Genomic DNA, 14,716 nt, shown 5'->3' on the forward strand with positions numbered 1-14,716 from the left:
TATTTCGGGGAAGTTACATATTAGGGATGATATAGATTGAAATTGCAAGATACTGGTCAAGTTAGTCTCTTTATGTTTTAGTGTCTGATTATCTCCTAAATTTTTATTGGAGGCATAAAATGCATGCGTCATACACAGTTCTCGGATTGAATTTCTTCTCATTGTTTTAAATCTTGAATACCATAAAACCTTAGTGGTTCTGGGGAAGTTTGCATGACAAAAATCGAAGGCTGTAAATTGCATGTGGCATGTTGCTTCACTATGAAGTCTGGAGATAATGCAAGAAATAAAAACCATTCACAGTATTTTGGCTATTTAATTTTGAGATAGTATCACTCACATTTCCAGATAGACAACTCATGGTTCTTCTAGATTAGGTTATATATTTTGTTGGGGAGTTGGTTGGATATTTTTTTTTGTTGTTGAGGGTTTGGGGTTTTTGTTGTTTGTTGGGGTTTTTTGTGTGTGTATTTGGGGGGGGGGTTTATTGTTTGGGTTTTTTTTGTTGTTTCTGTGTTTGTTTTTTGGGTTTTCTTTAAATTTTGTGTGTATGTGTAATTTACAGTCTGACTTGTTTACTCTTGGGGGCTGGGTGGGGAGGAGCTCTGTTTTGTCCTCTGAATGTTGCTCTTGTTCATAGTCTGATATCAGGGGTTATAGTTTAAGAAAGTTCTTTCAAGTTTCCAACTTGTGGCTATCCATTACTTAGATTAGGTAGACACAATGACACTGGGGGTATGTGTTTAACAGGGGCATATTGTACTCATTTCAGATGCTTCAGGATAGATACACAAGAAACCAAGATCAGTGTTTTTTATTTACCTGCAGCTTAGATCAATTATTTGGCGTCTCTTTGGTAAGTTTAATTTAATGGATGTCATTCAAATCACAGAATCTCTTAAGAGAAACTTTCCAATCAGTGCTCACTACATGTAACTGAGACTGTTACTTCTGCTTCTATTTTTGATCCTATAGAATGTATCTTGGGTAAGCATAGGTATATTGTAGAATGGTTGAAGAATACAGACAGATATTATTGCCATGTAGGTTAAGTTTCACTGCTTTAATGTAGAGTAAAAATATGAGAAAATGACTACTAAGAAACCAATCTCAAAGTTCCCAGCCACTGGTAAGATCCGATGAGCAGGGATACAATAGTAGAACTATAAAGTTACTTGTGGTTGCCTAACTAATGATTTCAAACTCTAGTACTGGTTTCTTACTAAGCCTTGTATGATATATACAAGAAATTATAGTTACAGCCCTGTTATGCATGAGGAAAATGGAAGCAGAGGAAGAAAGTTCTTGTCCAACTGATTATAAAGTGTAATGAAATACAAGAATGAAATGCAGGTCTTGCAAACAGCCTACAAACACTTTGTGCGCAAGTTTTTTCAGTGTGAAGTTGGTAGGTTAAACTGTAAAGTTACTTGAAGCAGCTGTAAGTTCTTGTGAATTTATTTTAAAAATGCAAGTTATTCTCTCTCTCCTTTCTTGTGTTGAGACTTCTATCACTACTTGAACTGCTGCAGTTTGGCAACGATGTCTTGGTATGAAACTTATTGCTGTGTGTTGTAAACAAGCTATTTCAAAATTCTTTCTTGGTACAGGTGAAGTTTTGCCTAAAATCATGCAGAATAGGCTATATGCTACAGGTCTCCTTTTGCGCAGTTAGAAGTAATAAAGTTCCTTACCTTGAAGCTGTTCAGTATGCAACATGGTTTTGAATGTGAGGTTTGTTTTGGGGTTTTTTTTTCTGTTGACAACAGTTACTTGTAGTACTAAGATGTATCATCTAGTTATAGGAAACCTTAATACGCTGCAACTTCACATGGTAAAACACCTTCCTTTAGTTTTAAGGTAGTGTTTGTTCTGTAAAACAGAAAAAATTTACTTGCTGAGTTTCTGGTGGTACCATGCAAATGTGGACAAGGTCATATGTAGTCATCTACGTGCTATGTAGAAGTAGGCAGATGTGGGAGATGTTATTCCTCCTAAAGAATCTGACAATTTTATCATAAGTCATGCTAATAGATAGGGAACACGGCTTACTTCAGTAGTTATGTTGCTACTGACCACTTCAAATGTAGTAGGATGTCTGCTTTCCTCTGTAAACATCTTTAGCAAACTGGAAGTTAGAGTGTGATGACCACTACATCTAACTCGGATTTCCAAGTTCTGTTATGGACCTTTTGCATTGCCCCTGAAAATGGGGAGACCATTTGAGGCTGAGTAAATACACATGTATGTGTGCATGTATTTCATATTTTTATATATTTGAGAAAACAGATGTATGAGTGTGCACAGTTTGTATATGGTAGAGCATACAGCAGAATAAGGGAACAGCTACTGCTTCACTCAAAGCTGGATGTTAATCATATGTTTTTAATTTACAGCTAACCTAATTAGAAGAAACTTTGTAAAGAAGTCAGGAGGATTTATTTAGCAAATGGGATGTGGTTGTACTAGATATGTGTTAAAATGATCTTTGAAAAATGAGGGATTACAACTAAAAAAAGAAGTATTTGAGAATATTGGAAGGCAGAAGAACTGTACATGTTGGTGGATTCCAGATGATGTTGAGTAATGTAATTCCATAAGCATGATGTCCATGCTTATTTTGGAATAAGCATTTTATAAGCCTGGTGTTTAAGGCCCATGTTTTGGTAGTGTTTGTAAAGTGCAGAATATGTATCATGGAGGGATGAACTACTGTGAAAGTATACATTTTATTAATTGTGGGGTTTTATTCTTGAATTAGTTTTAATGGTGGCAAATACGACACTTCTCTTACCACCAGGTGGGTGTGTTCTTCTTTAAATTGTAGAACTTTCTTAAAGCTGAAGAGAGTTAAAAAGGACTTACAACATGCATAGACTATAAAAGGAACATATTGTGTTTTATAATAGCTGATTGGATACTGGTTTTGAAGACTGTGAATTGGAATTATGTGACTGTTCTTAAACATTAAGGGAGATTATTTTCTAATTATTTCTTCTAAGTAACTCCCCTGGTAATTCAACTTGTGAATTATATGTTACCTCTGAAATGCAACAACTAACTGTTTAATCAAAAACTTATGTCACCTGGGACTTCTTGAAGAAAAATGACTGAAATGATATTACCCATTACACTTCCTCTTGAGATTCTTTTGAAAATTCTTGGCTTCAGTGATGTAACTCAGATGTAGAAGTTCCTCAGAAGGCCAGACAGTTGTAGTTCTAAATGAGATCATGTATGATGAGACTGGTTCTGAAATGTGTTGGCTTTTTTCTTTTCTCCTTATGATTAAGGAGGGGGGCGTGTGTGTGTGTTTAATTTTTGATTCTAGGAGGTCTGAGTCTCCTAGAAGGATTTAGTCTTTTACTATGACGCTATAATGATGAAAACCAATCTCGTTCATGGACAGACTTTCTTCAATTCCAAGAGTTGCTGATAATGTAATCAGTCATGATGATCTTTCTATTAATACTAACTTTCTTAAGGGGTAGATAAAATTGCTTGGTTTTGTTATCTCAATAAGGTATTCTGTTTCTTTTCCTTATAGGCTATTTACTTTCTAGAAGAGAGGGTCAAGCAGGATCCCCTGAAAAGCCATTGTCTGATCTGGGTCGTCTCTCATACTTGGCTTATTGGAAGAGTGTCATATTAGAATACCTTAACTGCCACCATGAAAAACAAATCAGCATCAAAGGAATGAGTCGAGCTACTGGAATGTGCCCGCATGATATTGCCACAACCCTGCAGCAGCATAGCATGATAGATAAAAGAGAAGATAGGTCAGTGAATCTTGTTTAAAAAAAAAAGGGGGGTGGGGGGGAATTAAAAATACTGAGACCAAACATTCACTTTTTCATTTACTTAGAAAATAGTTGATGTGAAAAATGTCTGTGTAAACTTTAATGTGAATGATAACCATCTTACTGAAGAAGTGAGTACAGTCAGGTCTTGCTAATGGGGTTTTGCATAAAGAGTTTTTCTCCCTGTGCAAATGGATCCTTTTTCATGTTAATGGTTATTAGAAGGGTGCAGCCACCTTGAAGTATTTTCAGTGAAGAGTTTTGTTTCATTCAGTATCATCTTCCGTAAGTACAATTCTCAACTCTTGTTTGCAAATATCTTTGAATACCAGTGAGAGAAAAATCTGGGTTTGTGGGTGGCAGTCTCTCTCTAAACATCCCCTTTTTCAATCATGACTGAGTTCACACAAGCCATGGGATCTGATCAGCTCTACATGAAGTCCTCCTGCCCAAGGTACTGGGAATGCAAATTTCTATTTAATGTTATGATTGATGTTAGTGTACTAGGAAGCTGACGGCCTGTTTTGTAAATATCTTAATTCTTAATGATCTTGATTGATACTACGCATTTTAAGTGTGGTATTTTTGTTGTTCAGGCTCTTTTTTTATAAAATGCGTTAAATGACTTTCCATGGTATTTGTGTTTCTGAAGAGCTTAGTAATTCTTACTGGATATTCCAATCACAGAAACTTTATAATAAGCAAAACTGCCTTGCAGACAGTGGATTGCTCAAAAAAATGAGTATCAGGAATAGCTCAGCTTCAGTAATTTTCATGTGCACCAGCACTAGTATTCAAAGCTAGGAAGTTTTGAACAAGTAAAAATGCAAGTGTTCAGAAAGGAGATTGGCTTGCTGGGATGGTGTTATGAGAGTATTAAGAGGAGTGCTGTCACTGCATTGAAACCTTAACTTTCTGGGGTATTTATGGACAACCTGATGGGATAAATGCATTTTAAGGTAGAATCCAGTAGTATGTGCATCTTCTGCCCTGTCACAAATTACTGTAGACCCTGAATACTGACACATCATTGGAAAATAATGTTTTTTCATCTGCAGAATTCAGAGTACTTTATGAACAAGGTTAGTTAGTTCTTTTTTCACAAGTAATAAAGCTTAGACAGGGGCATGAACTAACCTGGCTAAAGGTATCTAGAAGGTCAGTGGCTGAGCCAGGAAAAGAAATCATATCTTTGAAATTCCTGCTAGAGACTAACCTTGGAGATGGGGTATGGCTTTTTATGATTTCCTACACTTGGTTAATTTTTCTCACATGCAGTGAAGTAGAAACTTGTTAAAATTCTGTGAAAAGGGTTCACCTGGTTTTGAATTACTGCTTTTTTTTTTTTAGGCATTCTCTCAGTGAAAAGCAATGTTGTCATTTAACCTACCTGATTTTTACAGCATTTGAAAGCCTTGCTAAAAAACACTGTGGGTTTGTTTTTGTTTTTTTTTTGTTTGTTTGGAATTGTATAGTTCTTTGTAACAGGGGACTCTGAGATATGTGCTAGGATATTAGCACAGTGTGCTTTCTGTTAGTCTTCACCTACTTTTGATATGCTACTTCATAGTAATTAGTAGTTTTCTACTGCATCGGCACAGGATTAAGTTACATGTTTATGCATCGTTAGAGAACCTGTAACTTGCTTTCTTGTCAGCTGCCATCTTCAGTTGTAATATTAATTATTTTCTCACTCTTTACTTGATGATCCACAATGTTTTCTATTTATGCTTATGTGTCATATTAAAATTGGAAATTGTTCTGCCAGTTAATGAAGTGCCAACACTAAACCTCCTGCATGATTTAGAGTATTATAAAACCTTTATGTTCCTCTCTGTTGCCCTGGTGGTGTTTAGTATTGAGCTTTCACTTCATATACTTCTGTTTCGTCACTTCCTCCTAGTAAACAGACAGTAGTATAAGCATGTTATCTATGTGTGTCAGCTGATATTTGCAGTTTGATGTATCCATTTAGTTACCCATCTATTTTTTATTGTGGAAAGGATTTAAACTGTAGGAAGGTTGATTGGGGAGATCACTTTCTAAAATAAATTACTGTTTATTGGGTTGTAGATTTGTAATTATTAGAAGGGAAAAGCTGATTTCAAGTCATATGGAGAAACTGAAAGCAAATCCACGTATCAATGAAGTAGATCCTGAAAGCTTGAGATGGACTCCTTTGTTAGTTTCCAATGCGGCAGTTTCTGAAGAAGAGAGAGAAGCAGAAAAGGAGGTAATAGCAGCAACTTCTTATGCCGAATTTCCCTTCCTTTGGATTTCATTACTCCGAATATTCAGCATTAGGCTGTCTTAAATTGGAGCAGTTCTAACTTTGACCACTGCTTAATGCTAGAGGATACTGATATTATTGTAATGCACAGTTTTTGGAGGCTGTGCAGCGACATGGTAACTTTTGGGGAATGAATATGAAAACTTAAAACATTGAATCACTTGTCATGCAGCTGTATTTATCACTCGAGGTAGTCGAAGAGCATGTAATCAGATCAAATTTGGTGCAGAGCTCAGGGGCTGCAGTGGCAATCGATTCTTTGTGTTATGAACTTGCTCAAAGTGATCCAGTCAGTGGGCATGTAGTGTAGTGCTAAAGGACTTAAATCAATTCGCTGCATCATTAATAGTGCTAAATATCCCATGAAATGCAATCTTCTTTGGTTTGTTATCCTAACTGTTGTAAAGGAGCTACTAGATGATTCAGCTGAAATGTTGTTGCTAGGTTAGCCAGCAGTGCTAATCAGGGTTGACTTATTGTAACTCTTTAGCTGAACGTAACGGATATGGTTAAGTAAATGCTGTTTCAGTGACCTGTTATTTTAACCTCAACCCTTCAGGCTGAGCGTCTGATGGAACAAGCTAGCTGCTGGGAAAAGGAAGAGCAAGAAATATTCTCCACGAGAAGTAATAGTAGGCAATCACCTGCAAAAGTACAATCTAAAAATAAATATTTGCGATCTCCGGAAAGTGTGGCAGTGGTGGGGGAGCGAGGGCAATCCACAGAGCAATCGAAGGAGAGCAGTGAGGAGGATGGCGGGGATGAGAGTCAGCAGAATTCGCCTCCCCGGCTGACAAAGCCACAGTCCCTGGCCATAAAAAGAAAGGTGTGTTACTTCAGTGGTTTGGTTTCAAGTCATTTATCTCTGATTTCAATCAAATAGTTACTATTGAAATAACAATCTGGTCTTTTATGAACATTTATTAGACTGTTGTAATCTGTTCTGTATTGTTTGGACACTGAACAACTCCCATCTTCTGGTTTTTCCTCTCAAGCCATTCTTTTATCTTTTTGATTTTTCACAGAACTGTAAAATACTAGTGACACAAAAAAAAAAAATCAGAGTTTTCTGTTAATTTTTAAAATAGTGATTGCCCTCTGCTGTTTGGCACTGGTACTGGTTCAATATTGTAATGGTTATTCCTTTATTCATTTTAAGATGGAGTCCAGCTTGTGGGGTTTATCATCTTGCTTTTAATACAGGTCCTCCTTAAAGGGGAATACTGTTTATTAAAAGCAAATGCTGTTAAAAGGGGTTTTGGTTGGGTTGTTTTGGGTTTTTTTTACCCATATTCTTCTAAATTCCAAGGGATTTAGATGTGAAATTCTGGTTACTGCAGTGTTTATTAAGTGTTAATTTCCTTGAAAAATCAACTGTTCAAATGGTTTAAGTTAGTAAGCTAAGCATCCCAAAATTTTAAAGCACTGGCCTTATTATATGTATTTACATGTCTGGTGAGAATTAAGGAACTGAAGTGTCTCTTTCTTTATACTTTAGTTGAGCAAACTTAAAAGTTACTGTAAATCTGAGAGAATGTATAATAATAGAAATATAAACTGTTGAACAGTTCTTCTTCTTCATAGCAGCCAACTAGAGGATTATTTTAGTGTATTGTTGAGACCAGTGTGAAGCTTGAGATTCACTTCCTTTGCTGTTACCTATTTTTCTATATACATACTTCTAGAATAGCAGAAACCAGAAATGTAGAAGTATAAACTTTGATACATGTGAAGGTTGTTGGGCAATTCTGTATCTACAGTGGAAAAATATGTAAGTACAATTTAGGTAATATTGCTATGAATATTTGACAGAAGAAGGTAGAAGTCACTACGGTATGAAGAAAATTCTAGTTGTAATTTTTGCCTGCAGAAAGGTTGTGTGCATGTGTACGTGCATACCTATTTTACATTTCACTTTTAGAATCTGTCTACATAAGATTTTTTATTTTTTTTTTGAATCAGGTAACAGAGTATTGTAAACTCACTTTACAAAAACATATTTATTTATGCCCACAGTCGGTTAACAAACAGGAATGTAGGAAGAGTTATATTTGTGGAATTATTTTTCAGAGACCTTTCATACTGAAAAAGAAAAGGGGGCGTAAGCGCAGAAGGATTAATAGCAGTGTTACAACAGAGACAATTTCTGAAACAACAGAGGTGTTGAATGAGCCATTTGATAACTCGGATGAAGAGCGTCCCATGCCACAGCTGGAACCTACCTGTGAGATGGATGGGGAAGATGATGACTTGAAGCCTGTGATTAGAAAAGCTTCTGAGTATCAGCCTGGGCAGCAGAAACAGGAGAAGGAGGAGGAGGAAGAGCAGAGCAAGGAAGAGAAAGATACTTGTTGTTACAGGAGTGATGACAATTGTACAAGTAAGCTGAACATTTTGTTATATCTTCACAAAATTCAGTCGGTGGCCTTCAAAGGAAGTGTTTATTTTTGTCATAAATCTGGAAAATCTGAAAATCTTTTAATGAGATCTATTTAGCCATTTTTAATTTAGCCATTTTGATCTTAAAATCATATGGTCTTAATGATTCCTGCTTAGAGGTGCTACTGGAGCCATTAATTTCATGTAGTTCATTAGAATTCAGTGATGACTTCAGATTTTCAATGTATTGGTTTGATTGTGTTTACTTCTGTTATTCCTGACCCATTAATATTATAATCTGTTTTTTTGTGTTCAGAAAGCAAGTGATTTTTAGTCTTGAGCACTGCAGTACTTGTCATGTTGCCAGAAGCAACTTTTATGTCCCTACAGCAGGGCATTTAATGCTCGACATAGCAGGGGTATCACTGGAATATTGTCCAATACTGGTTTTATATCCTTAGTAAAGGATACAAGCAAAAGTAAGATTTGATTTACACAAATATCTTTCCTTTCAGTATTGTTTGTAATTCAGTGAAGTGTTTGCTACACTAGGCATACTATGGTCTCAGCACTAGGGTCCCTATCTTTTTTTATCCACAGAGGAAAGAGGTAGTTAAAACTATGTTCTTACAAAGCTGCTTATCTAGTTTGATTTCAGGGATGTTTCCTGGCAGAAAAGGTAATGGATGGAGAGTGAAACTACTAATGAGCTGTTCTGAACATATACTCCTCCCTTGGCCTCCTGGCTCTCAAGTTACGCTTATAAGTTTTAATTCCAGAATGAATGGCTGGATTCTCAGATCTGTATATTTTCTCTAAGAAGCCAGTGGGTACTATTTTAGTATTTTCATAATTGCATGGGAAGTTTAATCTTTGCAATCCTCAGTGGAGGGATCATGCACTGATTTGTATTTTAAACAGCTTTTGTGTGACTAGAGCAACCATGCTTACAAATGTTGGTGCTGTTCCAAACCAGTGCACAGGTACATTAGAATATTAGCACTTTTTCCTGCTTCTCAACAGAAATGAATTAAACTAATAGTAGCAAATTCAGCCTGTTCCAGCTATGTCGCAGTGGTCAGATTTGCACTTCTTCAACTAGACTGATACCGTGTGTCTGTCCATGAACAATGTCATCACATTAATTGACTGTAGGAGTGTTATAACACTACAGTGAGAGGCAGAAGTTGGCAAAGGAATATTGCTGAAGCCATTACACTCCCAAGCATAGCATGTTATATTATGAGAATTCTCCCTTTTTCTGGTGTACTTGGGTGGTATCTGGGAAGAGAGAAAAGGAATGAATGTGTTTGTGTGTTTGGGAAGGTTTTTTTGCTTGGGTGTGTTTTGGTTTTTTCTTTTTTAACTATCAGTGGATTAATTTAGTATTCAGGTGCACTGTGTTTAATTTTAATTATCTTTTGCATTTGTCATGTACCATGAGCTGTGTCATGATATGCTGCCCATGAAAAGATACTAGGATTTAGTTTACATGTGACTTAAATCTTTGGAATTCTTCTAGTGTTTAAATGGTGGTTCTCACAGTCACTGTCAAAAGGCCACTAAACAAGAACACTTTACATATCTGTGTGTGTTTAAGCTGTAGATATTATGTCATTCTGTTGTGGTTTGAGATCTGTTTATGCCTCTTGTTCCAGAGTTTCTTAATAAGTTTTGAGTTTATAAATTACTTTTGGGTTCATGTTTGAAATACTGTTTAGTTTGTGCAAGCTAAGACTTTTCTTTTGTCTCTATTTATTGCCTCCCAAAGATAATACAGAGGACGTAGCTGTGTTGGAAGAAAGCACTAAAGACAATCTTGAACCTTTAAAGAGTAAGCAGGGTTGGCCCAGAGGAGTTAAGCGCGGTCCATCTAAATGGAGGCAAAGCAAAGAAAGAAAACCTGGCTTTAAGCTCAACTTATACACTCCACCCGAGACTCCTATGGAGCCTGACTATCAGGTGTTGGTGGAGGAACAAAAGGAAGTAGCTGAAGACAAACCCTGCTCAGTTACTGCTGTTACAGAGGAAGTGATTAAAGAGCCTGTTGAAGTATTACCGCCACCAGATGGTGAGGTAAAAGAGGTAGAACCTGAACCTCTGCATCCACCCAGTGAACCCTTTGAAAAACAAGAAGATGATACAATAAAAGCTGGGGAAGAAGAAAGCAATGTAGAAGAAGGTGAAATCAATTCAAAAGATGAAGAAAGAGAGAAGGCGGAAGAGGTGTTTCTGCAAAAAGAGGAGTCAGTGCATTTGGATGATCAGGAGGAGGAGGAGGAGGAAGAGGATGAAGAACCATCTCACAATGAGGATCATGATGCAGATGATGAAGATGATAGCCACATGGGTTCATCAGAAGTGGAGAAAGAGGAATTGCCTGGTGAAGCTTTCAAAGAAATGCTGGAAACACAGCAATCTTTTTTAGACGTAAATGTTCAAACTGGTAATTCACATCAGGAGGACTTAATGGATTGTGGTGTTGACCTTGCAGCCGATGAGTGTGAAAGTGACCAGAAAGAACTTGCTACAGATTCAGACCCAGTGCCTGAATCTGATGATGATCATACAGATAACAACCAGGACCAAAAAGCTGGTGAAGAATTACATTCCGATTTCAAAGGAGAGAGTACTGAGACCATGGAGATTGATTCAGAGACAGTTCAAGCAGTACAGTCTCTAACCCAAGAATCAAGTGAACACGAAGATACGTTTCAGGACTGTGCAGAGACTCAAGAGGCCTGTAGAAGCTTGCAAAACTATACCCATAATGACCAAAGTCCCCAGATGACCACACTGGATGATTGTCAGCAGTCTGACCACAGTAGCCCAGTTTCATCTGTGCACTCTCATCCCAGCCAGTCAGTTCGTTCTGTTAATAGTCCAAATGTTGCTCCTTTAGAGAACAGCTATGCTCAGATCAGCCCAGATCAAAGTGCCATTTCTGTGCCGTCTCTACAGAACATGGAGACCAGCCCAATGATGGATGTTCCCTCAGTTTCTGATCATTCGCAACAAGTTGTGGATAGTGGATTTAGTGACTTAGGGAGCATTGAGAGCACAACAGAAAACTACGAAAACCCAAGCAGTTATGATTCTACAATGGGTAGTAGTATCTGTGGAAACAACTCTTCTCAAAACAGTTGCTCGTACAGTAGCCTCACATCTAGTAACCTAACACAGAGTAGCTGTGCAGTGACACAGCAGATGTCTAGCATTAATGGAAGCTGCAGTATGATGCAAACAAACATCAGTTCTCCTCCCACTTGTAATGTAAAATCTCCCCAAGGTTGTGTTGTTGAAAGGCCTCCAAGCAGCAACCAACAGTTATCCCAGTGCAGCATGGCCGCTAATTTTACACCACCTATGCAGTTAACTGAAATCCCTGAGACTGGCAATGCCAACATTGGATTATATGAAAGAATGGGGCAGAGTGAATTTGGAGCGGGGCATTACTCACAGCCATCTGCCACCTTCAGCCTTGCCAAACTGCAACAGTTAACTAACACGCTTATGGATCATTCTTTGCCTTACAGCCATTCAGCTGCTGTAACTTCCTATGCAAACAGTGCCTCTTTGTCAACTCCCTTAAGTAATACAGGGCTTGTTCAGCTTTCTCAGTCTCCACATGCTGTTCCTGGTGGACCCCAAGCACAGGCTACGATGACCCCTCCCCCCAACCTTACTCCTCCTCCCATGAATTTACCACCTCCCCTCTTGCAGCGTAATATGGCTTCATCGAATATTGGAATATCCCACACCCAAAGACTGCAGACTCAGATGGCCAGCAAAGGTCACGTTTCTGTGAGAACCAAATCCACGCCACTGCCACCTGCTGCTGCAGCCCATCAGCCACAAATCTATGGGCGTGCTTCACAGACTGTGGCCATGCAAGGGCCCACACGGACCTTAACAATGCAGCGTGGTATGAACATGAGTGTAAATTTGATGCCAGCCCCAGCTTATAATGTTAATTCAGTGAACATGAATATGAATACCCTTAATGCTATGAATGGTTATAGTATGTCCCAGCCAATGATGAATAGTGGATATCACAGTAATCATGGGTATATGAATCAAACACCCCAGTACCCTATGCAGATGCAGATGGGGATGATGGGAACCCAGCCATATGCACAGCAACCAATGCAGACAGCACCCCACAGTAACATGATGTACACTCCTCCGGGGCATCATGGCTACATGAATACAGGCATGTCTAAACAGTCTCTTAATGGATCCTACATGAGAAGGTAGGCCCTTTGGAAAGACAGACTACCCAACTGGCATATTGGATTGATCTGCACAAGTATCTTTTGGAGAGTACGATTTCAAAACCAGCAATTGGTGTGAATGCAAAAACATTTGTTGGCACCATTTAAAAGCTGTATGCAGCAGAAAGCCTTATACAAGTTTTTCTTTTTTCTTTATTTTTTGTTCTGTTGTTTTGTTTCTCCCCTTTTTTTTTTTCCTTTTTTTTTTTTTTTTCCTTTTTAACTTTGTGGGATTAAGCTTTTTGTTTGGGGGGAATTAAGTGGTTTTCCATTTTTTATTTCACTGAGCTTGAAGTTCTCTGGAAAGGAAGAACTCTTTCTATGAACTGCAATTAACACAGCAGCTGATGGTTCAGAGCCATTTTATGTGCCTGCTCCCATTAAAAATGCGGATAAAATAGACTCCAAAACTATCAGACAGTACTGGATCGTGAGCTTTTTCTCTCTCCTTTCCCCACATGTAAATGCCTTTTAGCAGTTATTTTATTGTATTATTTTGTTTCTGAAGGTGACACTTCTGCATGCCGCTAATGTCTTTGTTAGTGACAGTGCATTTTGTAGTACTGTACAAGTGTTGTGCTTAACAGTAAGCCATTTCTTAATTTTTTTGCCTTGATTAGGTTACCCTAGTTTGAGGGGTAAAAAAAAACAGAACTATATTTTTGTTAATTATAAAACTTGTAAAAATTAATAAAAAAAAAAAGCTGCAAAAGCTATTCACATTTTGGTTAGTTCAAAGGGTTTTATTGCTGTATGTTTAGTGTAAAGTTGAGACTCTCTTCCATTTTTGTGACCAGTTTCTTTGGGGCTGGGGTAGTAAAAAAGGCAGCTTTCTGTTTTATAAATACTGTTATGTTTTTTTTTTGTTGATTGAAACATCTCAGTGTTTATTTGTCAAGTTTTGAAACATTTTCATATATGTCCAGATACTTGGCAGGATTTAAAAAAAAAGTAGTGAATTTGGTGTAAAGTTGCTATTTTATGGAAATGCCTCTAACTTTACATTTTCATTCCATCTGTAGATTTTTCTATCTTTATAAAATATTGGAGTTATTTTTTAAGGGAAAAAATAGAGCAGTAGCGTGTGAATAGCTCAAACTAAGCTTACAGATCGCATGTAAAAAGGCAAAAGTTATTTGTGTCTGTTTATATTGCTTCCTTTTTTGTAGCCTTTGTACCTGTACAGAGTGACTGTAAGGGCCGAACAGAAGAGGCTTGATACATGTAAAAATAGGACCCAGTGACACTCTTGTATTTATCTGTTACCTTTTTAGTCAGTCACTTAAAAAGAAAATCAACATGAAAAAACTACCCAAGCGACAAAAATAAAAACTGCAAAAAACAACACCCCCCAAGCTGTACATTTTAACATAAAATAAATTATGATGAGCCATTTTTAGCCTCTTGTGTCTTGTCATAGTTTGATGTTGCATGGGAATTACCTCCTGAAACAGTGTTTGTTATAGCGCTCTCACATGCTTGATCTAAAGCCCATTAAAGTTGATCGGGTGTGGATTAGGCTGTTAGAGCCTAAGTGTAGGTTACTCATCATAATTGCATACACCTTGTGAAAATAAAGAGTATCTAAGATTATTTTTTTTAATAATCTTAATAAAATATTGAATAAATATGTATTTAATACATTACAAGGTTGTCAATATTTAATGTATGAAACATCTTTCCTATAGAAAGTGTTTATATATTTGTAAAAGGGTATATGATAGCAACAGACATGGTGTTTGAACTGTATCTTAACAATGGAATTGTAATCTCTTCCTTTGTCATTCTTGCTGAGTACAAGACAATGCAAATCTTGTGTTGAACCCGAGTTCTGTATATGTACATGTGCACACACAAACACATACATATATGAACATTTCTAATCTAGCAGTAGAGGTCTGTAAAAATCAGAAGGCTGTCTATACGTGAAGCTCAGGAGTGGACCAAGTGTAAATTGGGTGTGTGAGCCTGCA

At 37.3% G+C, this 14,716-nt stretch overlaps 1 protein-coding gene across 10 annotated transcripts in view; it reads left to right on the forward strand.

Annotated features, from left to right (window-relative positions):
• The window catches only part of KAT6B (lysine acetyltransferase 6B), a 113,044-nt gene extending 98,902 nt beyond the window's left edge, over nt 1–14,142 (forward strand). For 6 of the 10 annotated variants that reach the window (XM_030486636.1, XM_030486639.1, XM_030486640.1 and 3 more), the window contains 5 exons: nt 3,548–3,779; nt 5,874–6,033; nt 6,650–6,916; nt 8,161–8,470; nt 10,241–14,142. In XM_030486636.1, the coding sequence (XP_030342496.1) occupies nt 3,548–3,779; nt 5,874–6,033; nt 6,650–6,916; nt 8,161–8,470; nt 10,241–12,726 (3,455 nt within the window). In that variant the 3' untranslated portion in view covers nt 12,727–14,142. The remainder of the gene's footprint in view (nt 1–3,547; nt 3,780–5,873; nt 6,034–6,649; nt 6,917–8,160; nt 8,471–10,240) is intronic. The other 4 variants (XM_030486637.1, XM_030486638.1, XM_030486635.1 and 1 more) reach the window with 2 other exon arrangements.
• Nucleotides 14,143–14,716: the final 574 nt, after the last annotated feature.

The sequence above is a fragment of the Strigops habroptila genome, chromosome 5, assembly GCF_004027225.2.
Source record: "Strigops habroptila isolate Jane chromosome 5, bStrHab1.2.pri, whole genome shotgun sequence".
Lineage (NCBI taxonomy): Eukaryota > Metazoa > Chordata > Aves > Psittaciformes > Psittacidae > Strigops > Strigops habroptila.